Here is a 27,277-nt window from a genome sequence, read left to right on the forward strand (position 1 = left end):
ACACTTTCATTATTACAAAAAAAAAAACAAAAGTCACGACGAGTCATGGAGGGTTGTACATGGAACATTTCAAGGGTTGGCCTTGACGAATTCAACACCCTTCTGGATGTTCTTCTTCAGGTCAGCCAGACAGGCATCGAGGAGACCCTGCTCGTACTCGTTGATCTCGCCAACGGAGTGGATCTGCTCAACACCGTTGGGGCCGAGCTCGACACGGGAAGCGAAGAAATCGATACCCTGGTCCTTGTACAGAGGGGAGTCAACAAAGGTGGGCTCGATGACACCCTTCTCGCCCTGGGCGGCGCGGAGGAGAGACTCAGCGAAGCGGGCACCGGCCATAGCCATGGAGAGGGTGGCGGAGCCGGCACCGTCCTTGGCCTTGACAACCTCGTCACCACCGAACTGAATACGGTTAACAAGGGCATCGCGGGCCTGACCGGCGATGGAGGAGTGGTTGGACTGCGAAAGCAGGGGGACGATAGTCACACCGGAGTGGCCACCAACAACGGGGACAGCCTCGCCGGAAGGGTTGGTGCTCTGGACCTGCGAGATGAAGCGCGAGGCACGAACGACGTCAAGGGTAGTAACACCGAACAGACGCTTGGGGTCGTAGACATTGCGAGCCTTGTAAACCTCAGCGACGATGGGGACGGTAGAGTTGACCTTTGATGAATAGTTAATAGAGCACCTCATTTTGTGGTGAATTTTTGCAACTTACAGGGTTGGCAATGACCAGGACGTGGGCCTTGGGGGCGGCCTCAGCGGCGGCCTTGGCGAGATCGCGAACGATGGAGGCGTTGGTGTTGAAGAGGTCATCACGGGTCATACCAGGCTTGCGAGGGACGCCAGCGGGAATAAGGATGATCTCGGAGCCCTCGAGGCAGTCACGGAGACCGGAAGCATCGGGGGTGTAGCCGGTAACAGTGCTGTTGGTGTTGATGTGGCTCAAATCAGCAGCGACACCTAAACCAAGTCAGTAATTGGGGTGGTTTGGAATTGAATCTTTAAATTCGTACCGGGTCCACCGCGGATATCATAGAGAGCGAGCTCGGAAACACGAGGGTTGAGCTTCAGCAACAGCGAGAGAGGCTGGCCAATACCACCTGCGGCACCGAGAACAGCAACCTTGGAGGCCTGCGCAAGTAAGCTTTAATTGAGGAAGGTAGAGGAATAGACACGCACATTGATAGCGGAGGCCGAGAAGGCACGCTTCTGGAAGAGGTTGGCAGTACGGCGAGCGGCAAACATGATTGATATCGTTTGGAGAGATGGGAAGAAGAAAGTTGGAAGGGGAAGGAGGAGATTCCAGTGAAAGAGATTGGCCGGGGGCTCCACAACAGTTTCCGAGCTCCCGATGCTCGGCTGAAAGTGGTTTCGGGGTTTTTTTTTTTTTTTTTTTTTTTTTTTTTTTTACTTCGATTACTTCGAGTACTGGGTTATTTTGTATGTCGAAATTGTTTCTAACTCATTTCCTCTAGGATTCGATCAAATTAAAGTCTCTTAGAATCTCGTTAGAATCTGAAAGTTCTCTTATTCCCATGCTAAGATGCTGATATTCCATTCTCGGAGCAAAGGATGTAGGTACAACAAACATGGTGGAATTCGGGATGTGGTATCACATCATCGTACCAAGCTAGGCAATTTTTTTTCATCGGTCAAAAGTACTGAAGAAGAATCAATTCTTGAGATGTTGTTGTGAGGTTCTTGATGAGAATCATATTTGCTTAAGGGACCGGCTTAACATGCAAATGAAGGCGTGATTGGTATATACTAGCCCGGGGTCACAGGCCAGAAAGTTCCAATTTCACCCAACTCCTACGTTGTAGAACTAGACAGTCAATGCCTTGTGATCAAGAAATGAATACTTTACCGGATCTCAGACAGGTACAAGATGTCTGCACTTCACAAAGAATGACAGCTAGTGGGGTACCACTGTTGCATCTGACATACAATATACAATGCCAGACATTCCCGACTAAACCTACACTCTTGATGCGCAGTGTAAAAAAAAATTTAATTGCAAAGACCAAACGCCGACGCTGATGAACCTAATACAAGATATAAGATCACGCCCTACCCAGGTAAGCACCGAGGACTCTCGCCAGCTCCCAAAGATACCCATCCAGACAGAAATCAAGAACACAGTGGTATAATCCTACCGCAAGAAGTGCAGCACTGCCCAACAGAACAAGAAAAAAATCACCACTCCACCCCAGAAAATCCACTTATCCTGACGCGCCCGCCGCTCCACCATCCGGATTGTATCGCCGCTCACACCAAGGGTGTTGGCAACGCTGTATAGTCGTCGCTGCGTTCCCTTGAGTACTTCACGCTGCTGCCCTAGGTCGGCGAGGACCGCCCTCCCTCGGTCTAGGAAATCATCGAGCTGGTTGTTTGTATTGGAGAAAAAGGACTGCTCGCGCAGCGCGTTGGTTTCGCGGTTGTAGTCCGCTGGGTTAGCGCCAAAGCCGAGACCTGAAGATGAGGGTGCAAAGGTCGAGGTGCTCTGGGGGAGTGAGGACTGCGCATAGGGGTTTTCTGGGGTTGCAGCGTGATGTGGGCGACGGCCTAGCAGTTCATTGCGGTTGGTAATCGATTGCTGGCATGAGGGTTAAGATGGAAGCACCCTATGAAAGAATTAATGGACACATACCGCATCTTCGCGTTCTTTGCGGAGTCGATCGAATTGTGCCCGGTAGTCTGCAAGCTCACTTCGGAAATTTTTGATGCGGTCGAATGCCTTTTGTTGTTTCTCGAGAATCAATTCCTTCTTGGAGAGCGCTGAGTAGTCGTCGACGGTACGGGAAAGTGATGCCAAGGAGGCTGCAAGCTGGCCTAGGAGCTTGGAGTCAATACATTGAATTGCAAAGAGTGGATGGTAGGAGCGCACCTTGTAATGCGGGTGATGAGGTGGTTGGTGACTGTGAAAAGGTGTCCAGATCACGGCGGATGGACGACGATTGCTTTAAAGCAGAATTGAACAGCGAGTTCTGTTCATGTCAGTTGTGTAAAGCTATCGCGGGGAAGTGCAACACACCATGTTGTCACTGCTCCGTATAGATTAGATTCTTGGATTGCTTCGATACCCAATCAGTTGTCAGGTTGGTAAGAAGAGGGGTAAACTATAGCAAGCACCTGAGCTAGTGACTTTCTTTCCCCGAATACCAAGGTGATTATCAACTGATCCAACCGGACAGATGGTCTTGTTTGGGCCCATTCACACGTGGGTTCACCGCCTTCAGGTCCAGTGCATTCTACGAAGTATCCAACATGCATCTGCAAAGCCCTTGAGATTTGTAGGTTCTGTGAGGTGTATCAAGTTCAAATCTCGACCAGCCGTGATTGCGAACAAGCTAAACTTGACATATTGTCTCAGAAGTGCTACAAATGCTAGAATTTTTCAAAAGAAAAAATGATGCCATCGTGAAAGGTACTGGTACAGTGATCCGATACGATACCATAGTCACCAAATGAACAACATAAAAAAAAAACCACGAAAAGTGCTGGGATGGTATATCAAGACATAAAGCAAATAAGCAGCACTTTAAAAAAGAAGATGAAACACCGTACGTCTATTTGGGAGGGAACTTGTTCTGCAGGAACCATCTAGATCATGGATTAGCCACACTCATCAGTCTGGACATGTATACGTCACTTACTTGCTGACAAAGTAGTCCACCGTACCGAAGACTCCAACAGCACCAGCAGTGAGTCCGACCAGCTCCCAGGAGAGGTTGCCCTTCGTGTGTTGCTTGTAGGCACCGAAGCTGAGGCCTGCGCCGATCACGGTTGCGATAGCGGCATTGGCAAGGAAGACAGGGTTGCTGGTGTTTCCACGGATACTACTGCTCTTCACCTTGTGGGCCTTAGCCTTCTTCTTCTTCTTTTCCTCCTCCTCGCGCTTCTCCTTCTCCTCAGCTTCGCGCTCTATCCGCTCCGCCTGGGTGGTGGTTTGGACATCTTGCTTGAGGAAGTCGGACTCCACAGTCTGCACATGGGGGCCATCGACGTCGATCAATGAGGCCGTGCTCTCGGATTCATCGTGGTAGATCCCGTCCACCGGGGGAGCACGGCTGGAGTACATGTTAGTTGTGTGTAATGGATATTTAATACCGCACAAAACTCACGCCTGTTCTATATTAGTGCTGTAATTAAGATATAAGAGCTTGAATACTTACATCCTCGGGGGACTGCTTGGGGCCCTTTGCAGCTGCGGCGGCGTAAGACATGGTGTTGCGCGTGAGGAAATTAGAGGGTAATAAATCTAGAAAAAAACTGGTCAACCCCTAGAACACCTAGAATGAAAAGAAATCCTGACTTGCTAGAAACGGGATGTGGGAAGGATGGAGTTCGAGAGGGAAAGAAGGATTTATACCAAGGAAGCTGGATGTGACATCACGTCATTGACCTGGGCCCACTACCAAGGTTCCATGGGGATAATTTCCGCAAAGATGTTGATCTCATAGAATGTACTGCTCGTGTACAGGTAGATACAAGTAGCAGTATCTCCAAAGATTCATCTATCGAAACTAGTTAGTTCAACAAAATGATTCATTAATAGAGGATCTCGGAAATGGTCCTGACCTGAGCCTCAAGCCACCTACGTTATCAGATATTCCAACCAACTTCACCAAAATCCAAAAAAAAAGATGTAGAAGTCGAGGAAAGTTCCATTGAGAGGATTTAAAGCTGCTAAAGAGATCAAAAACAGATGGGACCTATGTAATGGTCTAATGGGGGAGGCAAGGTGTTTTAATACAGATTACAGATACGTCAGAACAAGAGAGCTTTGCTGTTTACAGCAGAAGCTCCAGAGGGTTCTCGACGACCTTCTTCAGCTCCTTGATCCATTCGCCACCAACGGCACCGTCAACCACCTTGTGGTCAAAGCTACCAGTCACGACGATCTGGTCGTCCCATTCGGTAGTGGTGCCCTCCTCGGTCTCGACAGGGACGGCAACCTTGCGGGTGGTGCCAACAGCCAGGATACCGGCCTGCGGGGGGTTGATGACAGCGGTGAAGCGCTCGACAGCAGCGTTCATGCCCATGTTAGAGATAGTGAAAGTGCCGCCCTGGTACTCCTCGGGCTTAAGCTTGTTCTCGCGGGCACGCTTGCCAAGATCCTTAATCTGCTTGGAGATGCTGGAGAGTCCGAGACCCTGAACGTTCTTGACGACCGGGGTGATCAGACCAGTGGGGGTAGACACAGCGACGCTGATGTCAACAGTATTGTGCTGACGGATCACGGCCTGGCCGTTCTCCTCGCGCCAGCTGGAGTTGACCTGGGGAACTTTGAGAAGGGCAACAGCGCATGCCTTGACCAAGAAGTCGTTGACGGAAAGCTTGTACTGGCCCTCAGCGGAAGCGTTAAGGGCCTGGCGGAGTTTCAGAAGCTTGGTAACCGAGAGAGTGGTAGAGACGAAGTAGTGGGGGTTCTCGGCCATGGACTGCTTCAGGCGGTTGGCAATGGTCTTACGCATCGAGCTGACGGGGATTTCCTCGAACGAAGCCTCGCCGGAGACGGCAGTAGTGGCGGGCTTGGCCTTCTCAACATCCTCCTTGGTGATGACACCACCACGACCGGTCCCCTTGAGGCCCTTGATGGATATACCCTTCTCGAGGGCCAAGAGCTTAGCGGCGGGGCTAATAGAGGGCTCACGGTCAATGCTAGGCTGGAGCTTCTCGTCCGAAGTCTCGGGCTCTTGGGCGGCAGGTGCCTCCTCAGCTGGGGCCGGGATTGAGGGCTCAGCGCTCTTGGGCTCCTCCTTCTGCTCAGCGGCGGCAGACTTGTCACCACCCGCATCAGCCAGAGTAAATGACTCGAAGGCAGAGACATCAGCACCTTCCTCAACAAGAACGGCAATGGGCTATAAAGAAGGCAAGTTAGATTGAGAACCAATCCCCACGGAGAAAACCGGGAAATTTCTTACCGAGCCAACAGCGATATCCTTCTCGCCGCTCTCCTTGAGAACCTTAGCGAGGACACCCTCATCCTGGAACTCAAAATCCATCTGTGCCTTGTCGGTTTCGATCTCAACCAAGACATCACCGGGCTGCAGGACATCTCCGGCATTCTTCTGCCACACACCAATGTTTCCGGCGGTCATTGTCGGCGAAAGTGCCGGCATGCTGATGAGTGTGTGGGGAGGGAAAGCTAAGGATAGACATATTAGGATTGGTGTGTGGGAGAATGGGAAAAATTAATGGTCATTACACTTGGAGGCATAGAAGCGGGAAAGAGCAGAGAGCGCAGGCAGTTGGGCCCTAGTGAAAGCATCATTAGTATCAACTCACATTCACAATTTATATCAATAGAACATACTGAATCACCTCCTGGAGCTTGGAGGAGACCTGGGGCCGGCGCATGGCGGCGGCACCTCTGGACATGAACATGGCGCTCGGGGTGCGCATCCGAATAGCTGACGCAACCATGGTGCCTTAAACTTGTTGCGATTATGAAAATAAAGGAATAAAAACCCTTGACGCTGAGATAATCGAAATTAAAAAGAGCCCGGCACAGAGAAAACGTGAAGGCCAAGAATGGATAAGGTTGGGGTGGAAGGAGATGCCTCTAAATCACGAACTTTTCTGTTGAGCTACCTGTGGCTCCCGGTGAGAGGAGCGGCAGCGGCCTCTTCCGACATTGTCACGTGTTGTAATTTACAGTTTCAGGCTCCAGATATGTATTGACGCCTTTCTCACCGCCGTGAGCACACACCCCTAGAAGGACATTGGAAAGCAAACAAAAGCATGATTAGATGGTCAATCAATGGCATACATATCTGGAGATAGAATCCCATCATTCTCATTCTTTTGACTTGTAACATCTATAAATGATTCTTATTAAGGATTCACAATACGAATGCCCTTAGATTAGCGGTACATGCATACTAAGGCGATTACAGAACCAGACGATCAACGTTCTGCCGGGCAAAAAAGGCTGGTGAGAACCTTTGGAATCTCCGGCTCCAGCCAATCTCTGGATTAGGTAAGCATGCATTAGTCCCGATTCGGAGAAGACACGCAGCCCCCGTCCTTGCATGTCATCGCGATTGTCTCAAGCTTCCCCACGTTTGCTCGTTCGATGTTTTTGATCTAATTAGATCACTCCGCCCGGAGTCTATTTGACCATGGCGGACATTGAACTTGGCTCTGAGCCGACACCATCCATTGAAATGCCTGAGAAACCTGTCGATACCCCCGACATATCTCCCACAGCACCAAACTCCGACAAGCCAACACTGCCCGAGCAGTCCGAGTCACAAGAAATAAACCAGAAGGGTGACGAGGAAGTATCTGAGGACCAGGAAGATGAAAAAAAACCAGAGGTTCCACTCAAGGACGAGACTGAACAAGAAACCCAAACAAACGGACCACCCACGATTCAGGAACCCCCCCGGGAGGACAACGATGCGATAGAAATCAGGCTGCGCTCAGATTCGCGGTCAACAACCGCTACGTTTATGACGCAGCGATCTAGTCCGATTAGCTCGACAGTCTTTATTGTGACGGCTCTGGACAACATTGCTGCTTCGCGCGACGCCCGGAGGGACAAAAAGCTGGAGGATGCCACACAGGTGGCCCTGGCCAATATCAGGCAGCCTGATAGGCAAGCAATTGATCCGGAGCTTATCTTTCGTCCTCTGCATCTGGCAAGTAAAGCCCCCAGCATTCCTCTGCAGGTTACTGCATTGGACTGCATAGGAAAGTTGATCACATACTCCTATTTCGCATTCCCATCCGCCGAGACAGACAAAAATGCATCCCGGGAACAACCTCCACTTATTGAGCGTGCTATCGATGCGATCTGCGACTGCTTCGAAAATGAAGCTACGGCAGTTGAAATCCAACAGCAGATCATCAAATCGCTGTTGGCAGCGGTCCTGAATGATAAGATTGTGGTGCATGGAGCGGGTCTCCTAAAAGCCGTCCGCCAAATCTACAACATCTTTATCTACTCTAAATCCAGCCAAAACCAGCAGATCGCTCAGGGGTCGCTCACACAAATGGTCAGCACAGTCTTTGATCGAGTCCGGACGCGGATGGATCTCAAAGAGCTCCGAGTGCGAGAGCTGGAAAAGCCATCATCTTCCATTGATGCATCGGCGAGTGATGTGGGCCAAACCTCAGAGGCGGCTTCCATGTCCGTGGTTGATCAGCCTGTAACTAAAGAGCCCACCGCTGAGAAGCTTACCTTGCAAAGTTTTGAGTCGCCTAAAGAGGTAACTACTGTCAACGACAATGCGCCAACTACAGTTACGCGCGCTAAGCGTTCAACAACGAGATCGATGTCGGGCATACCCGAGGAGAGAGACGACGATAGCTCGGCCGAGGACGATGTGGACGAAATTTATGTGAAGGACGCTTTTTTGGTTTTCCGAGCGCTCTGCAAGTTGAGCCATAAAGTCCTGACTCACGAGCAGCAGCAAGATGTCAAATCTCAGAACATGAGGTCGAAGCTTCTTTCGCTACACTTGATTCACTATCTTATCAACAACCACACCGCAACCTTTTTATCCCCCCTGGCAGCAATCAAGAACAGCTCATCCAGCGTGGATGGAATGAACCTCCTTCTAGCTGTTCGGCCCCATTTGTGCCTAAGTCTAAGTCGTAATGGCTCTAGCGCCGTGCCTCATGTCTTCAAAGTTTGCTGTGAGATTTTCTGGCTGATGCTGAAGGACATGAGAGTCATGATGAAAAAGGAGCTCGAGGTGTTCTTGAAAGAGATCTATCTGGCCATTCTCGAGAAGCGCGGGGCTCCTGCGTTCCAAAAGCAGTACTTCATGGAAATTCTGGAGAGGCTAGGTGGTGATCCACGAGCTCTGGTCGAAATATATCTCAACTACGACTGTGACAGAACCGCATTGGAAAACATCTTCCAAAAGTATGTCTTTTAATGAATTCTTGGTCTTCATTTGACGTGAACTAACCTTCTTAGTATCATTGAGCAGTTGTCCCGATACTCGAGTGTGCCGGTTGTAACAACATCTTCTCAGCAGCATCAATACCAAGAACAGCATACAAAAATGACAGCCATTGGCTCTGAATGGCACCATCGAGGAAACCTTCCTCCTTCGTTGACAAGTGCCCACATTGTCCCTACTCCACCGCCCCCGATGCCTCACATTCCATCGGAGTACGGATTGAAGCAGCAGGGTCTGGAATGTCTCGTAGAGATACTGCGCTCACTGGACAATTGGGCCACACAACGTATTGATGAGCAGCCCGAGGCAGCCATCCCTTCCAAATCGATGGACAACTCCCGTGAGTCTTTGGATACAAGCGTCCTTGTTTCACCGCATCCCGAGTCTTTCGAGAGTGGAACAGGCCGGTCCACACCTATGCCCGAAGACGACCCGAATCAGATCGAAAAAGTCAAGCAGCGAAAAATTACTCTCACAAATGCCATACAACAATTCAATTTCAAGCCCAAGCGTGGCATCAAGGCCTTCCTGAAAGAAGGATTCATCCAATCTGAGTCTCCCGAAGAAATTGCCAGCTTCTTGCTTCGAACAGACCGTATTGACAAGGCCATGCTGGGAGAGTATCTTGGTGAGGGAGAGCCAGAAAACATTGCCATAATGCATGCTTTTGTCAATCTGATGGAATTTACGAAGCGACGCTTTGTTGAGTCCCTGCGCTCGTTTTTGCAGCATTTCCGCCTGCCTGGTGAAGCCCAAAAGATCGATCGGTTTATGCTGAAGTTTGCCGAACGGTACACAACTCAAAACCCCAATGCCTTCGCCAACGCTGACACCGCATATGTCCTTGCGTACTCGGTGATTCTACTTAACACGGATCAGCACAGTACGAAAATGAAGGGCCGCCGTATGACCAAGGAGGACTTCATCAAGAACAACCGCGGGATCAATGACAATCAAGACCTGCCATCTGACTATCTTGGGGCCATATACGAAGAGATTGGAAGCAACGAAATCGTGCTATACACCGAGCAAGAACATGCTGCCAACCTCAATCCCCAACCCCCCGCTCCCACTGGCCTTGCGACCAGAGCTGGACAGGTGTTTGCTACCGTTGGACGAGACATCCAGGGTGAGAAATACGCACAGGCTTCTGAGGAAATGGCGAACAAGACAGAACAACTCTATCGTTCCCTCATTCGGGCCCAACGCAAGACAGCAATTAAAGATGCACTTTCACACTTCATTCCTGCAACATCAGATCGCCATGTTGGGTCAATGTTCAACGTCACCTGGATGTCTTTCTTATCTGGTCTGTCTGCGCCGATGCAGGACACTTCGAGCCTGGAAACCATCCGGCTCTGCATGGAGGGACTCAAACTGTCCATCCGGATCAGCTGTGCCTTCGAGCTAGAGACTCCCCGTGTGGCATTTGTGACTGCCTTGGCGAAGTTCACTAACCTCGGAAACGTAAGGGAGATGATGGCCAAAAATGTCGAGGCGCTGAAAGCCTTGCTTGATGTCGCCTTCACCGAGGGCAACCACCTTCAGGGCTCGTGGCGAGATGTTTTGACATGTGTCAGTCAACTTGATCGGCTCCAACTCCTGAGTGATGGTGTTGATGAGGGATCGCTGCCTGACGTTTCAAGGGCACCCTCATCAGCAGATACCTCCCGCAGATCTATGCAAAGTACACGGCGCGCTCGCCCTCGTTCTGTGAATGGACCAACCGCTTTCCGTCCAGAAGTTGCTATGGAGAGCCGTTCGGCAGACATGATTCGCGGCGTGGACCGTATCTTCACCAATACTGCCAATCTGTCGCATGAAGCCATTATTGACTTCGTTCGGGCCTTGAGCGAGGTCAGCTGGCAAGAAATTCAATCTTCCGGTCACACAGATTCACCCCGAACCTACAGTTTGCAAAAGCTTGTTGAGATCAGTTACTACAACATGACTCGTGTCAGGATTGAGTGGTCCAAGATCTGGGATGTCTTGGGTCAGCACTTCAATCAAGTTGGCTGCCACTCTAATACCATGGTTGTCTTTTTTGCTTTGGATTCGCTCCGACAACTTTCGATGCGCTTCATGGAGATTGAGGAGTTGCCTGGCTTCAAGTTCCAAAAGGACTTCCTTAAGCCTTTTGAACACGTGATGGCAAACAGCACCACTGCTGCTGTCAAGGACATGATCCTACGGTGTCTGATCCAAATGATTCAAGCCCGTGGCGACAACATCCGTTCGGGATGGAAAACCATGTTTGGTGTCTTCACAGTCGCAGCAAGGGAACCTTATGGTAAGCCTTGATGCTCAAACTGCTCCACCGCTCGCTAACGCATTTAAACAGAGGGAATCGTAAACATGGCTTTTGACCATGTTACACAAGTCTACAACACTAGATTTGGCATAGTGATCACCCAAGGTGCCTTTGCAGATCTCATTGTATGCCTGACTGAATTCTCAAAGAACTCAAAGTTTCAAAAGAAATCGTTGCAGGCAATTGAAACCCTCAGGTCTACCGTCACTAAAATGCTAAGGACTCCAGAATGTCCCTTATCACACCGCGGTGCTTCGGCGGCCACATTCCAGGACAATGGAACCAATCTTGCTAAACAACTTACCCGTCAATCACAAGAGGAGCAGTTCTGGTATCCGATTCTCATCGCATTCCAAGATGTACTTATGACAGGAGATGATCTCGAGGTCCGCTCAAGGGCGCTCACATACCTCTTCGATACGCTCATCCGACACGGTGGCGATTTTCCTAGGGACTTTTGGGATGTCCTCTGGAGACAGCTCCTCTATCCGATTTTTGTGGTCCTGCAGTCTAAGTCTGAAATGTCCAAAGTTCCGAACCACGAGGATCTTTCAGTTTGGCTGTCTACGACAATGATCCAGGCGCTACGGAACATGATCACTTTATTCACGCACTATTTTGATGCTTTGGAGTACATGCTGAGCCGCTTCTTGGAATTGCTGACATTGTGCATATGTCAAGAAAATGACACGATTGCACGAATTGGCAGCAACTGCCTGCAACAGCTGATTTTGCAGAATGTTGCAAAGTTCAAACAGGAGCATTGGTCCCAGATTGTTGGGGCATTCGTGGAGCTCTTCAGCAAAACGACAGCTTATGAACTTTTCACGGCTGCTGTCTCGATGTCTAAGCCAGCAGAGGCAGTTAATGGGAGCCCCACGCAGTCTCCGGATGCTGCTGTAGCAACAGGAGATTTGCCTGATGCGTTGCAGCCCAACGGATCTCAAAGCACATCTTCTCTCCATGAAAGTGGAGATCCTCCTGTTCAAAGTGAAGCCCGCGCCGAATTAGAAGACTATCGCCCTCAGTCAGACCATCAGCAACCTGCAGCTGTCACTGCAGCTCGACGCCGATACTTCAACCGCATCATCACGAATTGTGTTCTGCAGCTGCTGATGATTGAAACTGTCCACGAACTTTTCTCGAACGAAACTGTCTATGCACAGATCCCCAGTGTTGAGCTTCTCCGGCTCATGGGACTGCTGAAAAAGAGTTATCAGTTCGCCAAGAAGTTCAACGAGGATAAAGACTTGCGGATGCTACTCTGGCGTCAAGGATTCATGAAGCAACCCCCTAATCTATTGAAGCAAGAGAGCGGCAGTGCCTCTACCTACGTGCATATCCTCTTCCGAATGTATCACGATGAGCGCGAGGAAAGACAGAGCAGTCGCGCGGAAACCGAGGCTGCACTAATTCCGTAAGTTGATTCTCCCTTCCTTTTTCCCTTTTGCTGTTCAAATCTAATCTCACCAGACTCTGTGGGGACATTATCCGCAGTTTCGTCCGCCTTGAAGAAGACACCCAGCACCGCAACATCGTCGCTTGGCGTCCGGTGGTGGTTGATGTCATTGATGGATATACCAATTTCCCGCTGGATGACTTTAATAGGTATATCGAGATATTTTACCCTCTCGGAGTTGAGCTTCTGAGCCGTGATCTCAACCCGGAAATTCGCGTTGCCCTCCAGTCTCTACTGCGCCGGATCGGCGAGGTCCGACTGGGCATTGCTCTGCCCAATCCCCTGGACGTTCCCATCAGCCCGCGCAGCTCCATCTCTCAAAAAGCCTCGCGCCATGATAGCCTGGTCTGACTTACTGCATGATTTTTTGGATATCCTCGCTGCGGGCTTGATTTTCGGCGTTTTATAACCCGACTCTTCGGGGTCTTGTGTTCTCACACGAGCATTTTGTTTTACTTTAGAGATACAAAGCTGGTTTATTGACCAGACAAAAGATATTTCTTCATTTGGTTTTCTTTTACTTTTTTTGCACTTCCTCTGGAGTAGGAATCTTACCCGACTCATAAAAGGATAATATGCTGTCCATGTCCTTTTCTGACATCTGTACAAGATCATCGAGATTCCATGTTTCGCAGACGCCGGACATCCTATGATCATTAGCCTTTACTTGTTTCTGAAGAAGAGCCGGAGTATTGCAACTCACCATTTCATTCTCTTGGGGCCTTGGTCAGGCTTCGGCGCAACCTCTCGGAGCTTCTTCCGTAGTTTTCCCACGTTCTCAATAGCTGCCCCCATGTTCAATGGCAAAGTCTCTGCGATCTTTTTCCGCACAATACTGGCTAGCTTAGGCCCGTTCCCATTTGTGCTCACCATAATCTGCAATGGCCCATCGCGGTGAACACTTCCAAAATAGAAATCACATTCAGGTGGGACATCAGCAATATTGGCAGTAATTCGCCTCTGCTTGCAGAGTTTCCAGACCTGCGTTGAAGCTTCAGGGTCGTCGATGGCACATAGCACCATGTCCACATTGTCGAGGTCGGATGGCTCGAAGTTTCGATCAACGTGTGTGACTTGCTTTTCTGTCACTCTGAAAGCCACTTCTTCATTTAGTCCAGCGGCTGGACAAACAACAGTAACCCGGGCGTCAGCATCGAGAGCGTTGAGGATGCGTCCTGCAGCAACCTAGCAGAGATATAGATTAGTCCCCAGTCACAAAAAACGATTTAGAGCTGTCATCAGTGTTTCCACGTACCTCCCCACCCCCTACGACTAGAACATGCTTGTCTCTAATTTGCCAAGCGAGTATCAATGAACCTCCACCTTGTACTTCTGGGAACTTAGCCATGGTGGGATGCGGGAATGATGCTTGTTTATCGGCCTTCCGATAAAGAACACCCGTACGGTGAGCGACTCAAACCATCCCCGCAGTATTCCCGAGCTTTTCCCTTGCGAACTTTTTTTCGTTTTTCTTCTTTTTTCTTCCTTTCACGTCACTCATGACTTTTTCTTAATCATGCGGGGCGTCCAGATATTCTCGGGGAATTCTCACCCCGGTCTCGCAGATACTATCTGCGAGCGTTTAGGCACTGTACCTGCCAAAGCTAACCTAGGAAAATTTGCCAATGGCGAGACCAGTGTCAACATCGGTACCTCAGTGCGGAACCAGGATGTTTACATCATTCAAAGTGGTAGCGAGAAGATTAATGATAGTGTTATGGAGCTCCTGATCATGATCTCAGCGTGCAAGGGTGGCTCAGCGAAGTCCATTACAGGTATGTTGCTGATGACTCCAAATCTAAAAGCTTACCCCACTAACTCGTTTCTCTAGCGGTCATGCCGTATGCTGCCCGTCCTGTTTGACTCAAATCACAGACAATGCTGACTCTAAAATGAGATATTTCCCATACTCGCGTCAATCTAAGAAGAAGAGTCATCGAGGTGCTATCACGGCCCGCATGCTCGCCAATCTCCTCACGATCGCTGGCGTGGACCATGTGATCACCATGGACCTGCACGTATGTTTGTATGCGATGTTGAGCTTTGTAATATGGATATTGATGGGCTCCTAGGCATCCCAGATGCAAGGATTCTTCGGAAAGCCGGTCGACAACCTCTTTGCCGAACCGTTTATCGCCCGCTGGATTCGGATGAATGTTCCCGGCTGGAAAGACGCAGTGGTGGTTAGCAAGAATGCTGGCGGAACCAAGCGAGTCACATCGCTGGCTGATACTTTGAAGCTCAACTTTGGTATCGTGACAACGGATCGTCGGCGTCCGAAGGTCCCCGTCGCTACTATGGCTGATAGCACAGTCTTCTTTGATGCTGCGGATGAAGATCCCCTCTCAACTAAGGAAGCACGGCCTTTTGAGCTTCATATGCACAGTTCTAAAAGAACACCTGCAACACCTCCCATCCCGGAAAAGCCGGAGCCAACCACACCCCCTTCTGCGCGTTATCTTCTGCGCCCGGAAACCCCTCCTGCGGCCCGCCGCCCATCGGAACTGGAAGCAGCATACGAGTACACGGACGTGCGTGTGCGAGATGTGATCACCGGTCGCCTGGTCCAAGGTCAATTAGTTGATGATGATTATCGTATGAACGAAGGCTCACAGTCTGGCGGCACTACACCGGGAGCTGGCAGCAGCAGCCATGAAAATTCAGATGCTATTCCTGATTCTATGATGGCCTCCGTGATCTCCAACGCCTCATCGCAACCTCCTGATCATGCGCTCGGTGGTTCCTTTGATGCAGTTGAGTCTGACGACGAAGCTAGTGTTTGTGGCGGCCATGTCGATGAAAGGACTATCACGCTGGTGGGTGAGGTGCGCGACCGAACTGTCTTCCTTGTCGATGACATGATAGACAAAAGCGGATCGTGGATCGCGGCTGCAGAGACTGTTGTCAAACGTGGCGGGGCCAGCAAGGTTTACTGTATAGCTACCCATGGATTGTTCGGGGAGAACTCCTTGGATCAGATGGAAGCGTGTCGCTCAATCGACCACATTGTCGTGACTAACACTTTCCCGATCTCCCCTTCGATGTTGCGGAGATCAAAAAAACTGATCATCATTGACGTATCGAGTCTATTGGCAGAGAGCATCCGGAGACACCATTACGGCGAGAGGTTTGTTTTCACCGACCCTGGTGTCGTGTGACCATCCACTAACAATGAGTAGTGTTTCGGCTCTTTTCCACCTTAACGACTGATGAGGCATATGGCAGTAACGAGGGAAAAAGAAATATAAAAAGTAACGAAACCAAGCAAAGAAAGACCTGGATACTTCTTCTAGGCTGTTGGTTTTTTTTTGCGTACTGATGTGCAGATTCTCCTGCGACCGTTGATGACAAGATACCTATTTCCTATCAAATGAACGACCCGTTCTGGACCTTTCGCCCCTTCCTCATCGATCCTCGGGTGTCCTCCCCTTTGTCCCCCTACCGTTCTCGACCTCGTAGAGTGATCTTATCACGACCTTCCAAACCAGCGATGCAGTCCACTCTGGGTTCTGCAGGAGCATCTCGTTTTCCACAAGGTGTTCTTAACGGAGCGTTGGCAGATTAAACCGGATCTTGTTTTCTTTCTTCATGCTGTATTCCCTTCTGGGTCTATGGCATGGAGAAGCCATCCCTTTCTCAGTTCTTCGGAATGAATGACCTCGCGGTCGTGGAAGCGGTGCAAGGAGGCGATCTCGAACATTATTTAATTCGACAGCAAACAATTCATCTTAATTTACCCTTTTCACATTTGATAATTCTACCCTGTTCGATCGTGCACGCAAACTTTCCCGACCTTCCACGGAAACTGGAGATACCTAGCAGTGCCGAAGATTTCCTTGCCAACGACTGTTCCCGATTTTTCTTGTCATTTTGACTTCATCTCCGTCACACCGATGCGGTTGGCCGTGAAGGATTCTGGAAGCCGGGTTGTGACTCGGTTGTGGTCTGGTGATCGCCCAGAGTGTGTCCACTGCGGGAGTAGAGGTGTCTACGGATGGTACTCCGTGATCCGTACACTCTTCCCATATGGGAGTGTCGATGTGCACGCTTCCATTGATCGACCGTGAGACAGTTAGAGCCGAGTTAGAGCTGAGAGTTCCCACTTTTCAAAGGGCAGCTAGTTCCAGTCTCCAAGTTTAGCATCTTCTCACCCGAGCAGATCTCGAACGGCTATGGTTGGCCCAATTTGCAATCCTCAGATGACACAGATGGACCTAAGATCACTCAAGCATTCCTTGTAAACCCATCGGAAGTGTAGTCTTTCTCTGATCAATACCTACCCATGTCTCGTCCCGTTTTAACCCCCCCTCTAAGTTGATAGTTGCAGATAGGACTCGACGAAGCCTACCGTTGTGTCACCTCTGAGCATCCTCTCGGTTGTTTTGGTACTCTGTACTCATTCCATACTCTTGTACTCTTGTACAAGAGTACAAGAGAACTGGAACTGCCCCATCCAGTCGCTGGAGAAGATCTTGGCTAGACTGTGGTAGAATTCCCAAACCAAACAGGTGGACTTGCAGATGTGACAGAGATCACAGTCCCAAACGAGAGACTCACCAATTCCATTTTCGTTTGGTTTTTTCTCCCAGAAATTTTCAGGGCTTTGCGGCTATTCAATAAGCAATTGGACCATGCAAGCGCCAAACCGGCACTGCACGAGTGCCGCCGGGGGGGGGGGGGGGGGGGGGGGGGGGGGGGGGGGTATATCCTAATCGAATTTGTCACTTGATGTGACCAGCTGAGAGGCAAATAGTTGAATTGGCTCGCAATTTTCTGAACCTGAAACTAAAATTGAAATAGCTGGAAGCTGAGATGGTGCAAATAACTTGAGGAGCACCATGTGGATCTCTCTCTTTGGTCTTAGCGTCTCCGAAGTTGATGTATCAAAAGTTGATATTACTTTCAGGGGGGGGGATTTCTTCAAGGGGAATCAGGTCAATGTTTTGAAAAGAAGGCATAATAAATTCATTGCATAGGATCTAGGATATCCTGTTTCATTCGGATAGTATACAATGGAAACGGGATCTTATAGGATCTATATTAATATACTTCGTCTACTCTATAATATGCACTCGATCGGAACCAGATTGCTGGGATGCAAAGGTCCGATCGAAAGAGAAAAAAAAAAAAGAGCACAATGTACTCCGTACTATAATCCACCACCGCCAACTACATAGAAATCTCGTCTGTTTAATCCAATTCGTCGGGACAGGACATGTCTCGGCTCTCTACAACTCCACTTCTGATGACCGTCGGGTGAATAGGATCATACCAGTCATTTCTGTCATCTTTCTGGGATTTCTTCATTGTAAACTAGATTAATTCCCCTTTATTCCCTCTTTTTATCCCCCACGCATTGCACTAACCCAACATTAAGAGAGAAAAAAAGGAAATCAAAACTTATTATTCACTCGGGTCTCTTCCGGTTCCCTTCAGCTTTCTGGGATCCTTTGCGAGAACTTCCAATCATGTCTCAACGATCTCCATGATCTCTATGATCAAAGTCCCCATTGTCCCTTTGTTTAGACTGGATCTACCTAGTCTCATCTAGATTTCTATGCAAGATGGGACTTCGGCCTGGGAATTGCTCTCCCCATATATACATGGATGCTACAGTTTACTTCACAATTTTCTGTTGTATTTGGCTTGTGTTTTTCTTTTTTTTTTAAAAAATTTTTCACTCAAATTTCTTTTTAAGAATAACAATTGTTCCCGGTTACATGCGTCATCGGCTTTGTGCGTATTTCGGATCTTTAGTTGTCGACTGGTTGCATCTGGGATCCCTTCTCACCGTGATCTCTAGAGAGAAGTACATTATGCTTGATCTGTCCTGGCCTTTTTGAAACTCATCTTGTTCACCGATTTCTTCACTTCATTGCCTGTCTCTGAATTCCTTTTCTACTCTTTCTTTTCCTCTATCCTTCTTGATTCCCCCCATTCCAACTGCCGGGAACTATTCTCCGCTTCTCCAAGTGATCGACGACGGCTCCCATTTCCTCGGGGTCTGCTTAATCTGTGAGTCCCAACGAGCATGAGATATGATGGAAACCACAATCTAACTGAGGAACAGTGTGTTTTTCAAGTTCAAATATCACAATGGCTAACCAATGCTCCGGTCACGTCTTTGCCATTGTCCAGGCGACCAATGGCAACATCCTGACTTGGCGCTGCTCCGACTGCAACTCTGGACCCTTTGTAGCCATTTGGCGCTGCAAGATCTGTGGACATTGTCGCTGTAATGCTTGCCACACCAACAAGGGATAGCTGTCTTATGGTGAGAAGAACCATTTAATCTAAGATGTCCTCTCTCCTGGCACAGGCTAACTTCCCCAAAGAGACCTTTGCATTTGCTTTCCAGCATTTTCAGGACGGATCTACTCCTCTGCATGAACCCTTGTGCAAGGGTAGTTCTCCCCCATCCAACCCCTTGGGGCTGGGTTTCGTTTCAATCCACCTTCGTGGCATCGTTTGGCGTGTGTTTGTGCATTTTGATGTGTTGCAATAAGTCCTCAAAAGTTTTTGATGCCACTGCATCTCGCATCCGGAGGAGTTTTACTTAGACCCTGTTTTTGTTTTTGGATTCCCCTTCTTTTTCATGTCTTACTCGATTTTATTCCCAACTTGTATTCTATCATCTGGATTTCCGATGGGAAAATGTCACACTATTTTATGGATCTTACAGCCAATCATGTCGTTAACGCTACAATTATGCACCTTACCCAAACTGGGTACCCCCAGCACTTCGAAAGGCACCATCTTAGGGCAGTTACAGTATGTACACTGTAGGAACTGGTGAACCCCATCTGAATATCGGCTCCTGATCTCCCCCGTCATACTCAAACGAGCAAAAACTCAAGTCTCGGTCTCGGTTTCGGGTTCGGTTATTCGGCTGCGCCTGTGGGTGCAACCAGGAAGAACTTCTATACTGAAAGGAAAAAAGGGTGATGAAAGTACCCAAAGGACCAAAGTACCAAGGTGCCAGAAATGACTACGAAACATGCTAGTCCATTCCTTTTCTGCGAATCTTTTTCCGAGAGCCATTCAAGTGATGATGAGATGTATCTCCTTTGGTGAAATTACGGTCCAGCGACTCGGAGCAAAAGTAAAGAGACTGTTCCATCCGGAGCACGGATTGAAGATCCCCAAATCCCCCAAATTAGAACAAATGGGAATAAATCGAGTCGAAATAAAGGGTTCCCAGGGGGTTGGAACAACTTTATTGCTTCTCCACTACGGTCCTTTTAAAGATTTGGATTTTGCAAAAGTACTGTGTCTATTTAGGGCTTCAATAGTATTTTGGTGCAGAGATGGGCCCGACTATGTACTCCGGACTCCAACAAGTTTCTTAATTTTCTTTTTAGCTTTTTTTTTTTTTTAAAAAAAAAAAAAGAGACCTTGATGCATATTTTTTGTATTCATCTCTGTTAACACCGAAATACGCACAGATCGGATTATGTGAGGGGAAAATATGCCATTCTCCTCTTCTCCTTCATTAGATTTAGGTGTAGATACTCTATCGATAAATTAGCAACCTCGTCGATATAGCCAAACAAAGAAATCGTGATGTTCAATCAATCTCACCTCAGTAATCTGATTCACAGCCAACCCAGGCTCAGCCATTTCAGCGTCGCGCAGGAAATCCAATGGTAACCAAACAAGGTGACCCTTGATGAGATCCAGCTTCTCACGCACATCCTTGACCGGCATATAGGGATCGAATAGATGTCCTTCCTTGTGTGTGCCCCGTGGTCGGAAATTGTCATAGTCTTCAAAAGTTTTGATATGATCGTCAGGGTCCGCCCGGAACAGCATCCGATACGCCTCGGTGTTCCCGCTCGCCTGCGACGTCCAGGTGTTCCAGACCCTATCGCTGAGTGGATCCATCACGAACTCGTTCTCTGGCCCCTCATCAATCTGGTTGAGAGACACATCGGGCGGTTGTGCGTTCGGGTCACCCGAGGCATCGAAGTCTTGAGCCCTCAAAAGGCCGAGGTGTTCACGCCACAGTTGCCGCCGGAGCGTTGCGGCCAATCGGGATGCTCGGTATGGCTGTCCATTCATTTGACTGTCGATTAAGTCTTGGTCTTCCATTACGATGGCCAGTTCGCTGTCGTGTGAGCCAAGCTGAGACTATGGGGTATATTGGACATCAGCTGATGATACAGACCAGAAAATAAGAAATGAACGCGTCAGACGCGACGAGGGATGAGCTACTGATGTCTACTTACCCGATCGTTGATGTTCGCACTGCCACAGATGATCGTGCGATCGTCGACGATACACACTTTGCCGTGCACATAGAGCTCCTCCTGGACGAAATTGCCCTTTTCGGCTTCTAGGTCGCCCTCCCAGACCTCGTCAGACATCTTACCCCCGTTCAACATGCTGCAATGTGACACTGAATCCTTGCTGTGGAACCCATCGTCGGCCCTTCTCTGCTCGACCTTGTCTTGGAAATTCTGGAGCTTGCGCAGAGTTTCTTGCTTCGCACTTTGATCGGCTGCGTAATCCTTTTCATTCTTATCGCCATCTATCCCCACCGCTGGGTGCACACTTTCACTCATGATAGTCTCTGCGATACCGCGCTGGATGTCTTGGTATGTGACATCGGCTTCCTTCTCGAGCTCCTCGAGAACGGGCGTTTTGTTGATTCGATCATAAGCGCGCAGAGCGAACACGAAGACATGTTCTGAACGAACTCGTTAGCCATGCAACTGAAACCGAGCCCGAAGAAAAAAAAAATACACTCACCTCTTGGGTCAATCCCCTCTTTCGCGATCTGCCCAAAGATCGAATGTTCGCCGCGACAAATTGACTTGTACTGGTAGTCCATTATCGCCCGAGTGCCCAACGCAGCGTTATCGCGCAAATCACCAGCGAATCCAGGGATCGCGGGGATAAGAATGATGACCCGGAACTTGCGGCCCTCTTTGCCTGCACGCACGCAAGCGTCGACGATCGCTCGGCCGATCGTGTTGAAAATTGGGCGCTGTTGGTCGCCAGTGGCAGTGACTTGTGGAAGGTTAGCGAAGTTCACTACCAGAAGCGGATGTAGACACACTGAAGAATTGGTTCTCAATGTACACGTAATGCTGGGCATTGCGTATCGTCTCGCAGTACGCGTTTTGGATGCTGTGCTCATTTAGAATACCGCTGCTCCAGTCGTCACTGCTACGAACGATTTGAGCGCGCACAGTGCCCACGTTACCGCGAACCTTGGTTGATAGGGGTGTCAGTGGGTGTTGGATATATTCTCCACAGGGGTACTTGGGTCGCTGCACGGCGATGATATCTTCCTCCTCACCAGTGCGGCCCTCCATTAACAGCCAGTCGACATCGTGGCTGCGCTTATATTTGTCGCGCTTGATAAAGTTCCATCGCAGAACGAAGTGTTCGGCGATGTCATATACACAGTCGCCCTGCAAGCCCATGGCCACGTCGTGCCAGGGCATGCGACCAAAGTCGACTTTGCTGACTTCGTTACTTTGCCAGTCCTCTACACTCTGGAAGTCCATGATCCGGTTGTTGTTGAAATCCTGTCCGGGAAAAATGTCGTCTCGCAAACCTGCTGGATGGACATCGGCCAGCGGGTGCTGGTTTACATCCCATCGTCCAAAACAAAGATCAATGCCTCCGATAAAGCCAACATTGTAATCAATGACGATGAATTTCTCGTGGTGCGCCTTGGTATTTATTAATTTATGTCCTAGCTAATAGATCTCATGCACATACCCAGTAGAGAGTCATATCAGCTGCGTTTTCGAAGATATTGTGGTCGGGGTGGCGCATCACTCGGATATTGCCGTAGCCAGGAGTTCCCTTGGGGCAGAGGTTGCGCAAAGCATGCTTAGTGTGTGCGGAATTACAAGTCAGGGCTTGGTTGACCTATGGAACAGATAGATTAGCGTAGTTTTTTTCTTGATCGCAGCAAAAGAATGCTGACCTCTTTGTAGACAATGACATAAATCTTGACACCTGCTTCTGCGCGTCGCTTCAAGACCTGGTCCAGCCGCCATTCCTGGTGCTCAACAGGAGGACGGCGCAAAAAGAGTTCTGGAGAAAGCCACCAATCGGCAATGTAGATGGTCTCGGTGGCTTGTTCCAAGGCCTCAGAGACTGCCCACATGTAGTCTTTACCATCGACATACCACTTAACGCGATTACCGTCATGAATAGGTGCAAAAGACTTGAAACGGTGAGAGTCTGCAATCTCAGAGCGCTTTCGGTCTGTTGCTTGTTCGTGCTCCTCGTCATGTCGGTGGTTTGGGTTAATGATATTAAAGAACTTGCCAACTTTAGCCTTTAAATGTGTAGCTTCAGCTTTGACATCGTGGAGAGGGGTGTCTTGGACAATCAGGTCAGTTCTTTCTTTCTTTTTTGGGGGGGGATTAGCAGGCGGGGTTTTCAATTTGCCAACCTTTGAGTGACTCCTCTAAATGATTCATTCCTTGTTCAAACCTCTCCTTGAATTTCTGCATTATTGTCTGGGGGCAGAGTTGGAGAAAGTGGGGGGGGGGGGGGGGGGGGGGGGGGGAGATCTGGGGATGCTATTAAATATCCTTTGTGTTAGTGACATCACAGACCTACCACGTTAAAATTAGTCTCACCAGTGCCAAGGAAAATGATCAAGTGCCGATCAGAGCACTACGATATGTAACTTTGTACTCCGGAGTACTCCTAGTAATTTGTATGGCTGATTCTGATTTGCTGTTTTAATAGGGGTTTGCCGCGTGGAGCTCTCTTAGATTTCCGTGGTTCATAAGATCGGATCACTCGTTTCTTTCTCAGCAAAGTATGAACCTGTGGACAGGTTTTGTGGTGAAAGATGTGAAAGGGGAGGGGGGGGGAATAGTGGTTAATATCAAATAGCATGATTGAACGATCTAAGTAGCGTCAAATTTCAATCAGTTTGCGTAGTGGATTTATACATAGTGCCCTATGGAGGACATCCCCTAAAACATTATGCATAAAAGTGGTGTATCGGAGCTAATCCCCAACCCCTCTTATATTACCTTCAGCCAACTGTAAGAGAGATATATGTGTATTCAAGTCCACTCCGTATAGTAGAGATCTTGTACGTAGTTGGATCCGAGAGCCCTGGAGTTCCCAGATAGTGACTCCAAGGCATCCTGCAAGGTTGCTTTGAAATTATGTACCTGCAAAGGTATATACCAGCGATGACTAACCCGATGAATGTTACAAAAGATGTTTATTGTTTCTTCCAGGCTCTATAAACAAAGCCACAGGAGACATTGTTCACAAGTGTCACGTGATACAAACCTCCTTTAAGCTCAAGTTCAGAATGTAGGCACAATTCAGACTGTAACTTATGTTCAACATTGGATATGACTGTATTGGAATATTCTACTTGCTTTTAATAGTCCCGAAGCTCATCTCAAAATGTGAAACACTCCTCAGCTCATTGTGACAATGTTGTTTTGTTTGACAGGAATGCTGACCGCCAACACGTGACTAGATGGGAAAAACAACGTTGTCAGAGGAACGGGCCCTTTTCTGTTTATCCTCCCTCGACTCACACAACGCGGCTAGCCTTTCAGAGCCCAAGGCTCGCGACAAGTCGTCAATTTTTGGTTAATGTTCTTGCATCGTGTTGGATTGCTTCTTTTGGTTGTCGGTTGTGCCTGCCTAATTTTGGATTTGAGTGTGGTTTTGTAAACGTTGGGAAAGACACACGACTGGTCATCGCCCTGGTTACCGGCTCCTCCACTTACTAAATCAAACGAAGCAAAGCATGATGCCCCCAGAACTCGGTAAGTGCAATGCAGGATTCCAAAAAAACTCTCTGCGGGTCATTTGGTTCCCCATATTAACGCGCTTGCAAGCCCGAGCCCACTCGCAGGGCAGTGCGGTATCCCAGACAACACAGATTGCCCCTCAAAGCCGGCCAGGTACGGCAGACCCTGTGCGAGCACGCTCCGAGGTCCTCTCTAGGGCTAGCCGCCGTCCTCGGTCAAGAGGATCAACAGCGAGCATCCATTCGAGTACCACCCAGCAAACCCAAGACCAGCATCTCGACGGGTTCCCGCAGTTTATGCCATCGCAAGTCGGAGCGGCCCAGCATATGTTCAATAACCCTGAGGATATGTTGATGCGATTTGGGCATCAGCTTTCACATCACAACGGTGCACCGCTGGATCAATCAATGCAAGACAGCCACGCCGGGATGTCTCGCGCCGAGGACTTTCCAAATCACCCCATGCAGGGGCATCCGCTTTCTCACCACTCCATACAGCCTGAAATTGCAAATAATTTGTCTGGTGTATCTGTTCCACAATATCCGCCAATGTATGATAGTGGTGTCGAAAACCACTTTCCAGACCACATCGTCGAGGACCAAGAAATCTCTGAGCCAGGAGCTAAGAAGAAGAGAGGAGCTAGCTCGACGGTGGCAAACGACAATGAGTTGCGAAAGTTGCTTCGCCAGTATGAAGGATGGAATCTCAAGCAAATGGCGGCTGAAGTTATGAAGAATGAGGGTGGTGGGGGCAAGGCTGAGAAAGTGAAGCAGGTCTTCGCCATGATTTGGTAAGGCAGATTGCCGCAAATGTCCTGCAACCAGTGGTCTAACTCTGTGCGCAGGCTGAGGGAAAATTGCCGCAAGAGCAGTGGTTCAGTACGTCGTGACCGGGTCTATTGCTGCTACGCTGAGAACTGTGGAACGGAGCGCGTCTCAGTATTGAACCCCGCATCATTCGGAAAGTTGGTTCGCATCATCTTCCCCAACGTGCAGACTCGGCGTCTTGGAGTTCGAGGCGAGTCCAAGTATCACTACGTCGATTTGTCAGTGATTGAGGAAAAACAACAAAAGCTTGCGCCTCTCAACCCACAAATTGCCCATCATTCGAATGGCCCTGCTTCTTTGCCCTCCAGGGCTGCCAGTGCGATGCGCTCAAGAAGGTGAGATAAAACTCATATCGATCTTTATTCGCTCACGCTGACAAATGACTAGTGCTAGCGTACAGCAACCGACTGCCGACACTGCTGTGTTCCCATCTCCCACAACTTCTTTCGCTCCTCGATTCCCGAACAACGCCTCTCTCGCCGACTGCACTTGCCAAGGACACACCCCATCTGAGCCAGATGCAACAATCACGCGCGAGAATGTAGCCCAGCAGGCTGGGAAAATGATACACCAGATGCTTCTGTTCCCGATAGATGAGAACACTGTGGTTGATAACGATACCCTTCAACTTCCCGATATTCGTGCCTACTTACCTGCAAACACCGACTTGAAAGTTGCTGCAGCTCTTGCCGCCCTATATCGCTCTCATTGCATTTCGGTCATCGACAGCTTCAGATATTGCAAGGAAAGAAACCTCATGAAGTATTTCTCCGCTTTCCATGGAACATTGACTGTTCCCGTTCAGAAGCTGTTGACCCATCCCAACCTTGCTCCCTGGATTAAGGAATGTGATTGGATGATGTACCAAAAAATGATCGCTTTTGTGGCGCCCCTAACAACTCAGGTGGTTCCCAAGCCAGTCCTAGACGCTTTTAATTCCATCTCACAACGACTTTGCGGCCACATCACTGAGACCTTCAAGACCCAACCAACTCATGTCTCCTTGGCGCGCTTGATCCCTGCGCATATCTTTTGCAATCTCCTCAAGCATATGCTTGATGTGAACCAGGCCGCCAATGCCGCTGCCGCCTGGCTTTGCCATCCGGATAACCGAAACCAAATGTGGACCGACTTCAAGACTATGGTCAATCCTAGAGAGATGATGACCAAGGCGAACATTCCAACGTGTGCTGAGCCAGCGACGGAGCAAATTCTCAAGCATGACATTCGTGCGCTCTTGACTCCATTGACGGATACTGATCCCTCCGCCAGCTTGCATTTCTTCACGCAGCCTGATACTCCGGACTCTGTTGAGGCTCACAAATTTCCCGTGGAAAGTGCTCCGGGAGATGAGTACAACTTCCCCGACAAATGGGTCCAGTTTATCCTCAACATCCCCGCTGCCTTTGCTAATCACCGCACGCAGTGTGTCATTGAAAAGGTCGATGCCTTGTGGGATAGTGTGTTGCACCGACTCACTCTGGCTGGCGCACCAAGCTTTAGTGCGTGGTGGATGACAAAGGTCTTTTTCCATGAGATGATGATCTGGCAAGCAGAGAAGGGAGGTTTCATGCGCAACACCCCTGGATCATTGCAAAATGCCACGTTTGGTCCCGAATCGCTCGGCCACTTTCAGATGAAACAAGCGTCTGTTCCCGAAACATCATCTTTTAATGCATCAAATGATTCCCAAGCAAAGCCCAACCCAAGTCCTCCTGTGGCTAACAATGACCACCCAAACCATCCTCCTGGTCAGCATCCGGAATTCAAACACCCTCCCAGTGAGAAGCGACTGTCTCTCCAAGATCAGGGCTTCCAAGGCCATAACAATGATGACAGCGCAATTGACCTTGAGGATGATACCATGTTGCTGGCAGTTGGTAAATATGGTGACATGATGGTCTCTGATCCTGCAGATGCCGAAGGTGATGTCGTCGTCATCTAGTCTAATTTTTGATTTCTGTTCACGAGTTGGAGTTGGATATCCCTTGTTTCTGGAG

At 49.2% G+C, this 27,277-nt stretch overlaps 9 protein-coding genes across 9 annotated transcripts; 3 read left to right on the top strand and 6 right to left on the bottom strand.

Moving 5' to 3' along the window:
• Window positions 1-69: 69 nt before the first annotated feature.
• Window positions 70-1,248, bottom strand: Pdw03_8985 (Malate dehydrogenase; the record flags this gene model as incomplete). Its single annotated transcript, XM_014679066.1, has 4 exons — window positions 70-663; window positions 719-963; window positions 1,017-1,134; window positions 1,183-1,248. 4 exons carry the CDS (start codon window positions 1,246-1,248, stop codon window positions 70-72), a joined length of 1,023 nt encoding a protein of 340 aa, XP_014534552.1.
• Window positions 1,249-2,155: 907 nt separating this feature from the next.
• Window positions 2,156-3,040, bottom strand: Pdw03_8986 (Bos1, putative; the record flags this gene model as incomplete). The annotated part of the gene is made up of 4 exons (XM_014679065.1): window positions 2,156-2,599; window positions 2,654-2,835; window positions 2,891-2,990; window positions 3,038-3,040. The coding sequence occupies 4 exons, from the start codon at window positions 3,038-3,040 to the stop codon at window positions 2,156-2,158; spliced, it is 729 nt and encodes a 242-aa protein (XP_014534551.1).
• A 532-nt stretch (window positions 3,041-3,572) lies between these two features.
• Pdw03_8987 (dihydrolipoamide acetyltransferase component of pyruvate dehydrogenase) lies at window positions 3,573-4,084 on the bottom strand (the record flags this gene model as incomplete). Its single annotated transcript, XM_014679064.2, has 2 exons — window positions 3,573-3,606; window positions 3,660-4,084. 2 exons carry the CDS (start codon window positions 4,082-4,084, stop codon window positions 3,573-3,575), a joined length of 459 nt encoding a protein of 152 aa, XP_014534550.2.
• A 39-nt stretch (window positions 4,085-4,123) lies between these two features.
• Pdw03_8988 (Pyruvate dehydrogenase complex, dihydrolipoamide acetyltransferase component, putative) lies at window positions 4,124-6,432 on the bottom strand (the record flags this gene model as incomplete). The annotated part of the gene is made up of 9 exons (XM_014679063.2): window positions 4,124-4,129; window positions 4,179-4,264; window positions 4,319-4,383; window positions 4,474-4,520; window positions 4,585-4,600; window positions 4,801-5,867; window positions 5,931-6,154; window positions 6,215-6,264; window positions 6,323-6,432. 9 exons carry the CDS (start codon window positions 6,430-6,432, stop codon window positions 4,124-4,126), a joined length of 1,671 nt encoding a protein of 556 aa, XP_014534549.2.
• Window positions 6,433-7,130: 698 nt separating this feature from the next.
• Window positions 7,131-13,045, top strand: Pdw03_8989 (Guanyl-nucleotide exchange factor (Sec7), putative; the record flags this gene model as incomplete). Its single annotated transcript, XM_014679062.1, has 4 exons — window positions 7,131-8,884; window positions 8,939-11,214; window positions 11,266-12,652; window positions 12,709-13,045. The coding sequence occupies 4 exons, from the start codon at window positions 7,131-7,133 to the stop codon at window positions 13,043-13,045; spliced, it is 5,754 nt and encodes a 1,917-aa protein (XP_014534548.1).
• Window positions 13,046-13,211: 166 nt separating this feature from the next.
• On the bottom strand, window positions 13,212-14,042 carry Pdw03_8990 (Siroheme synthase Met8, putative; the record flags this gene model as incomplete). Its single annotated transcript, XM_014679061.1, has 3 exons — window positions 13,212-13,341; window positions 13,398-13,879; window positions 13,950-14,042. The coding sequence occupies 3 exons, from the start codon at window positions 14,040-14,042 to the stop codon at window positions 13,212-13,214; spliced, it is 705 nt and encodes a 234-aa protein (XP_014534547.1).
• A 168-nt stretch (window positions 14,043-14,210) lies between these two features.
• Pdw03_8991 (Ribose phosphate diphosphokinase Prs1, putative) lies at window positions 14,211-16,259 on the top strand (the record flags this gene model as incomplete). Its single annotated transcript, XM_066102113.1, has 7 exons — window positions 14,211-14,469; window positions 14,526-14,535; window positions 14,592-14,712; window positions 14,767-15,705; window positions 15,791-15,821; window positions 15,874-15,945; window positions 16,021-16,259. 7 exons carry the CDS (start codon window positions 14,211-14,213, stop codon window positions 16,257-16,259), a joined length of 1,671 nt encoding a protein of 556 aa, XP_065957196.1.
• Window positions 16,260-20,192: 3,933 nt separating this feature from the next.
• Pdw03_8992 (Phospholipase PldA, putative) lies at window positions 20,193-23,172 on the bottom strand (the record flags this gene model as incomplete). The annotated part of the gene is made up of 8 exons (XM_014679057.1): window positions 20,193-20,207; window positions 20,276-20,824; window positions 20,923-21,383; window positions 21,446-21,706; window positions 21,756-22,377; window positions 22,427-22,579; window positions 22,638-23,038; window positions 23,112-23,172. The coding sequence occupies 8 exons, from the start codon at window positions 23,170-23,172 to the stop codon at window positions 20,193-20,195; spliced, it is 2,523 nt and encodes an 840-aa protein (XP_014534543.1).
• A 1,277-nt stretch (window positions 23,173-24,449) lies between these two features.
• On the top strand, window positions 24,450-27,222 carry Pdw03_8993 (DNA damage and replication checkpoint protein Rfx1, putative; the record flags this gene model as incomplete). The annotated part of the gene is made up of 4 exons (XM_014679056.2): window positions 24,450-24,465; window positions 24,538-25,240; window positions 25,295-25,612; window positions 25,665-27,222. The coding sequence occupies 4 exons, from the start codon at window positions 24,450-24,452 to the stop codon at window positions 27,220-27,222; spliced, it is 2,595 nt and encodes an 864-aa protein (XP_014534542.2).
• Window positions 27,223-27,277: the final 55 nt, after the last annotated feature.

The sequence above is a fragment of the Penicillium digitatum genome, chromosome 3 (assembly GCF_016767815.1).
Source record: "Penicillium digitatum chromosome 3, complete sequence".
Classification (NCBI taxonomy): Eukaryota; Fungi; Ascomycota; class Eurotiomycetes; order Eurotiales; family Aspergillaceae; genus Penicillium; species Penicillium digitatum.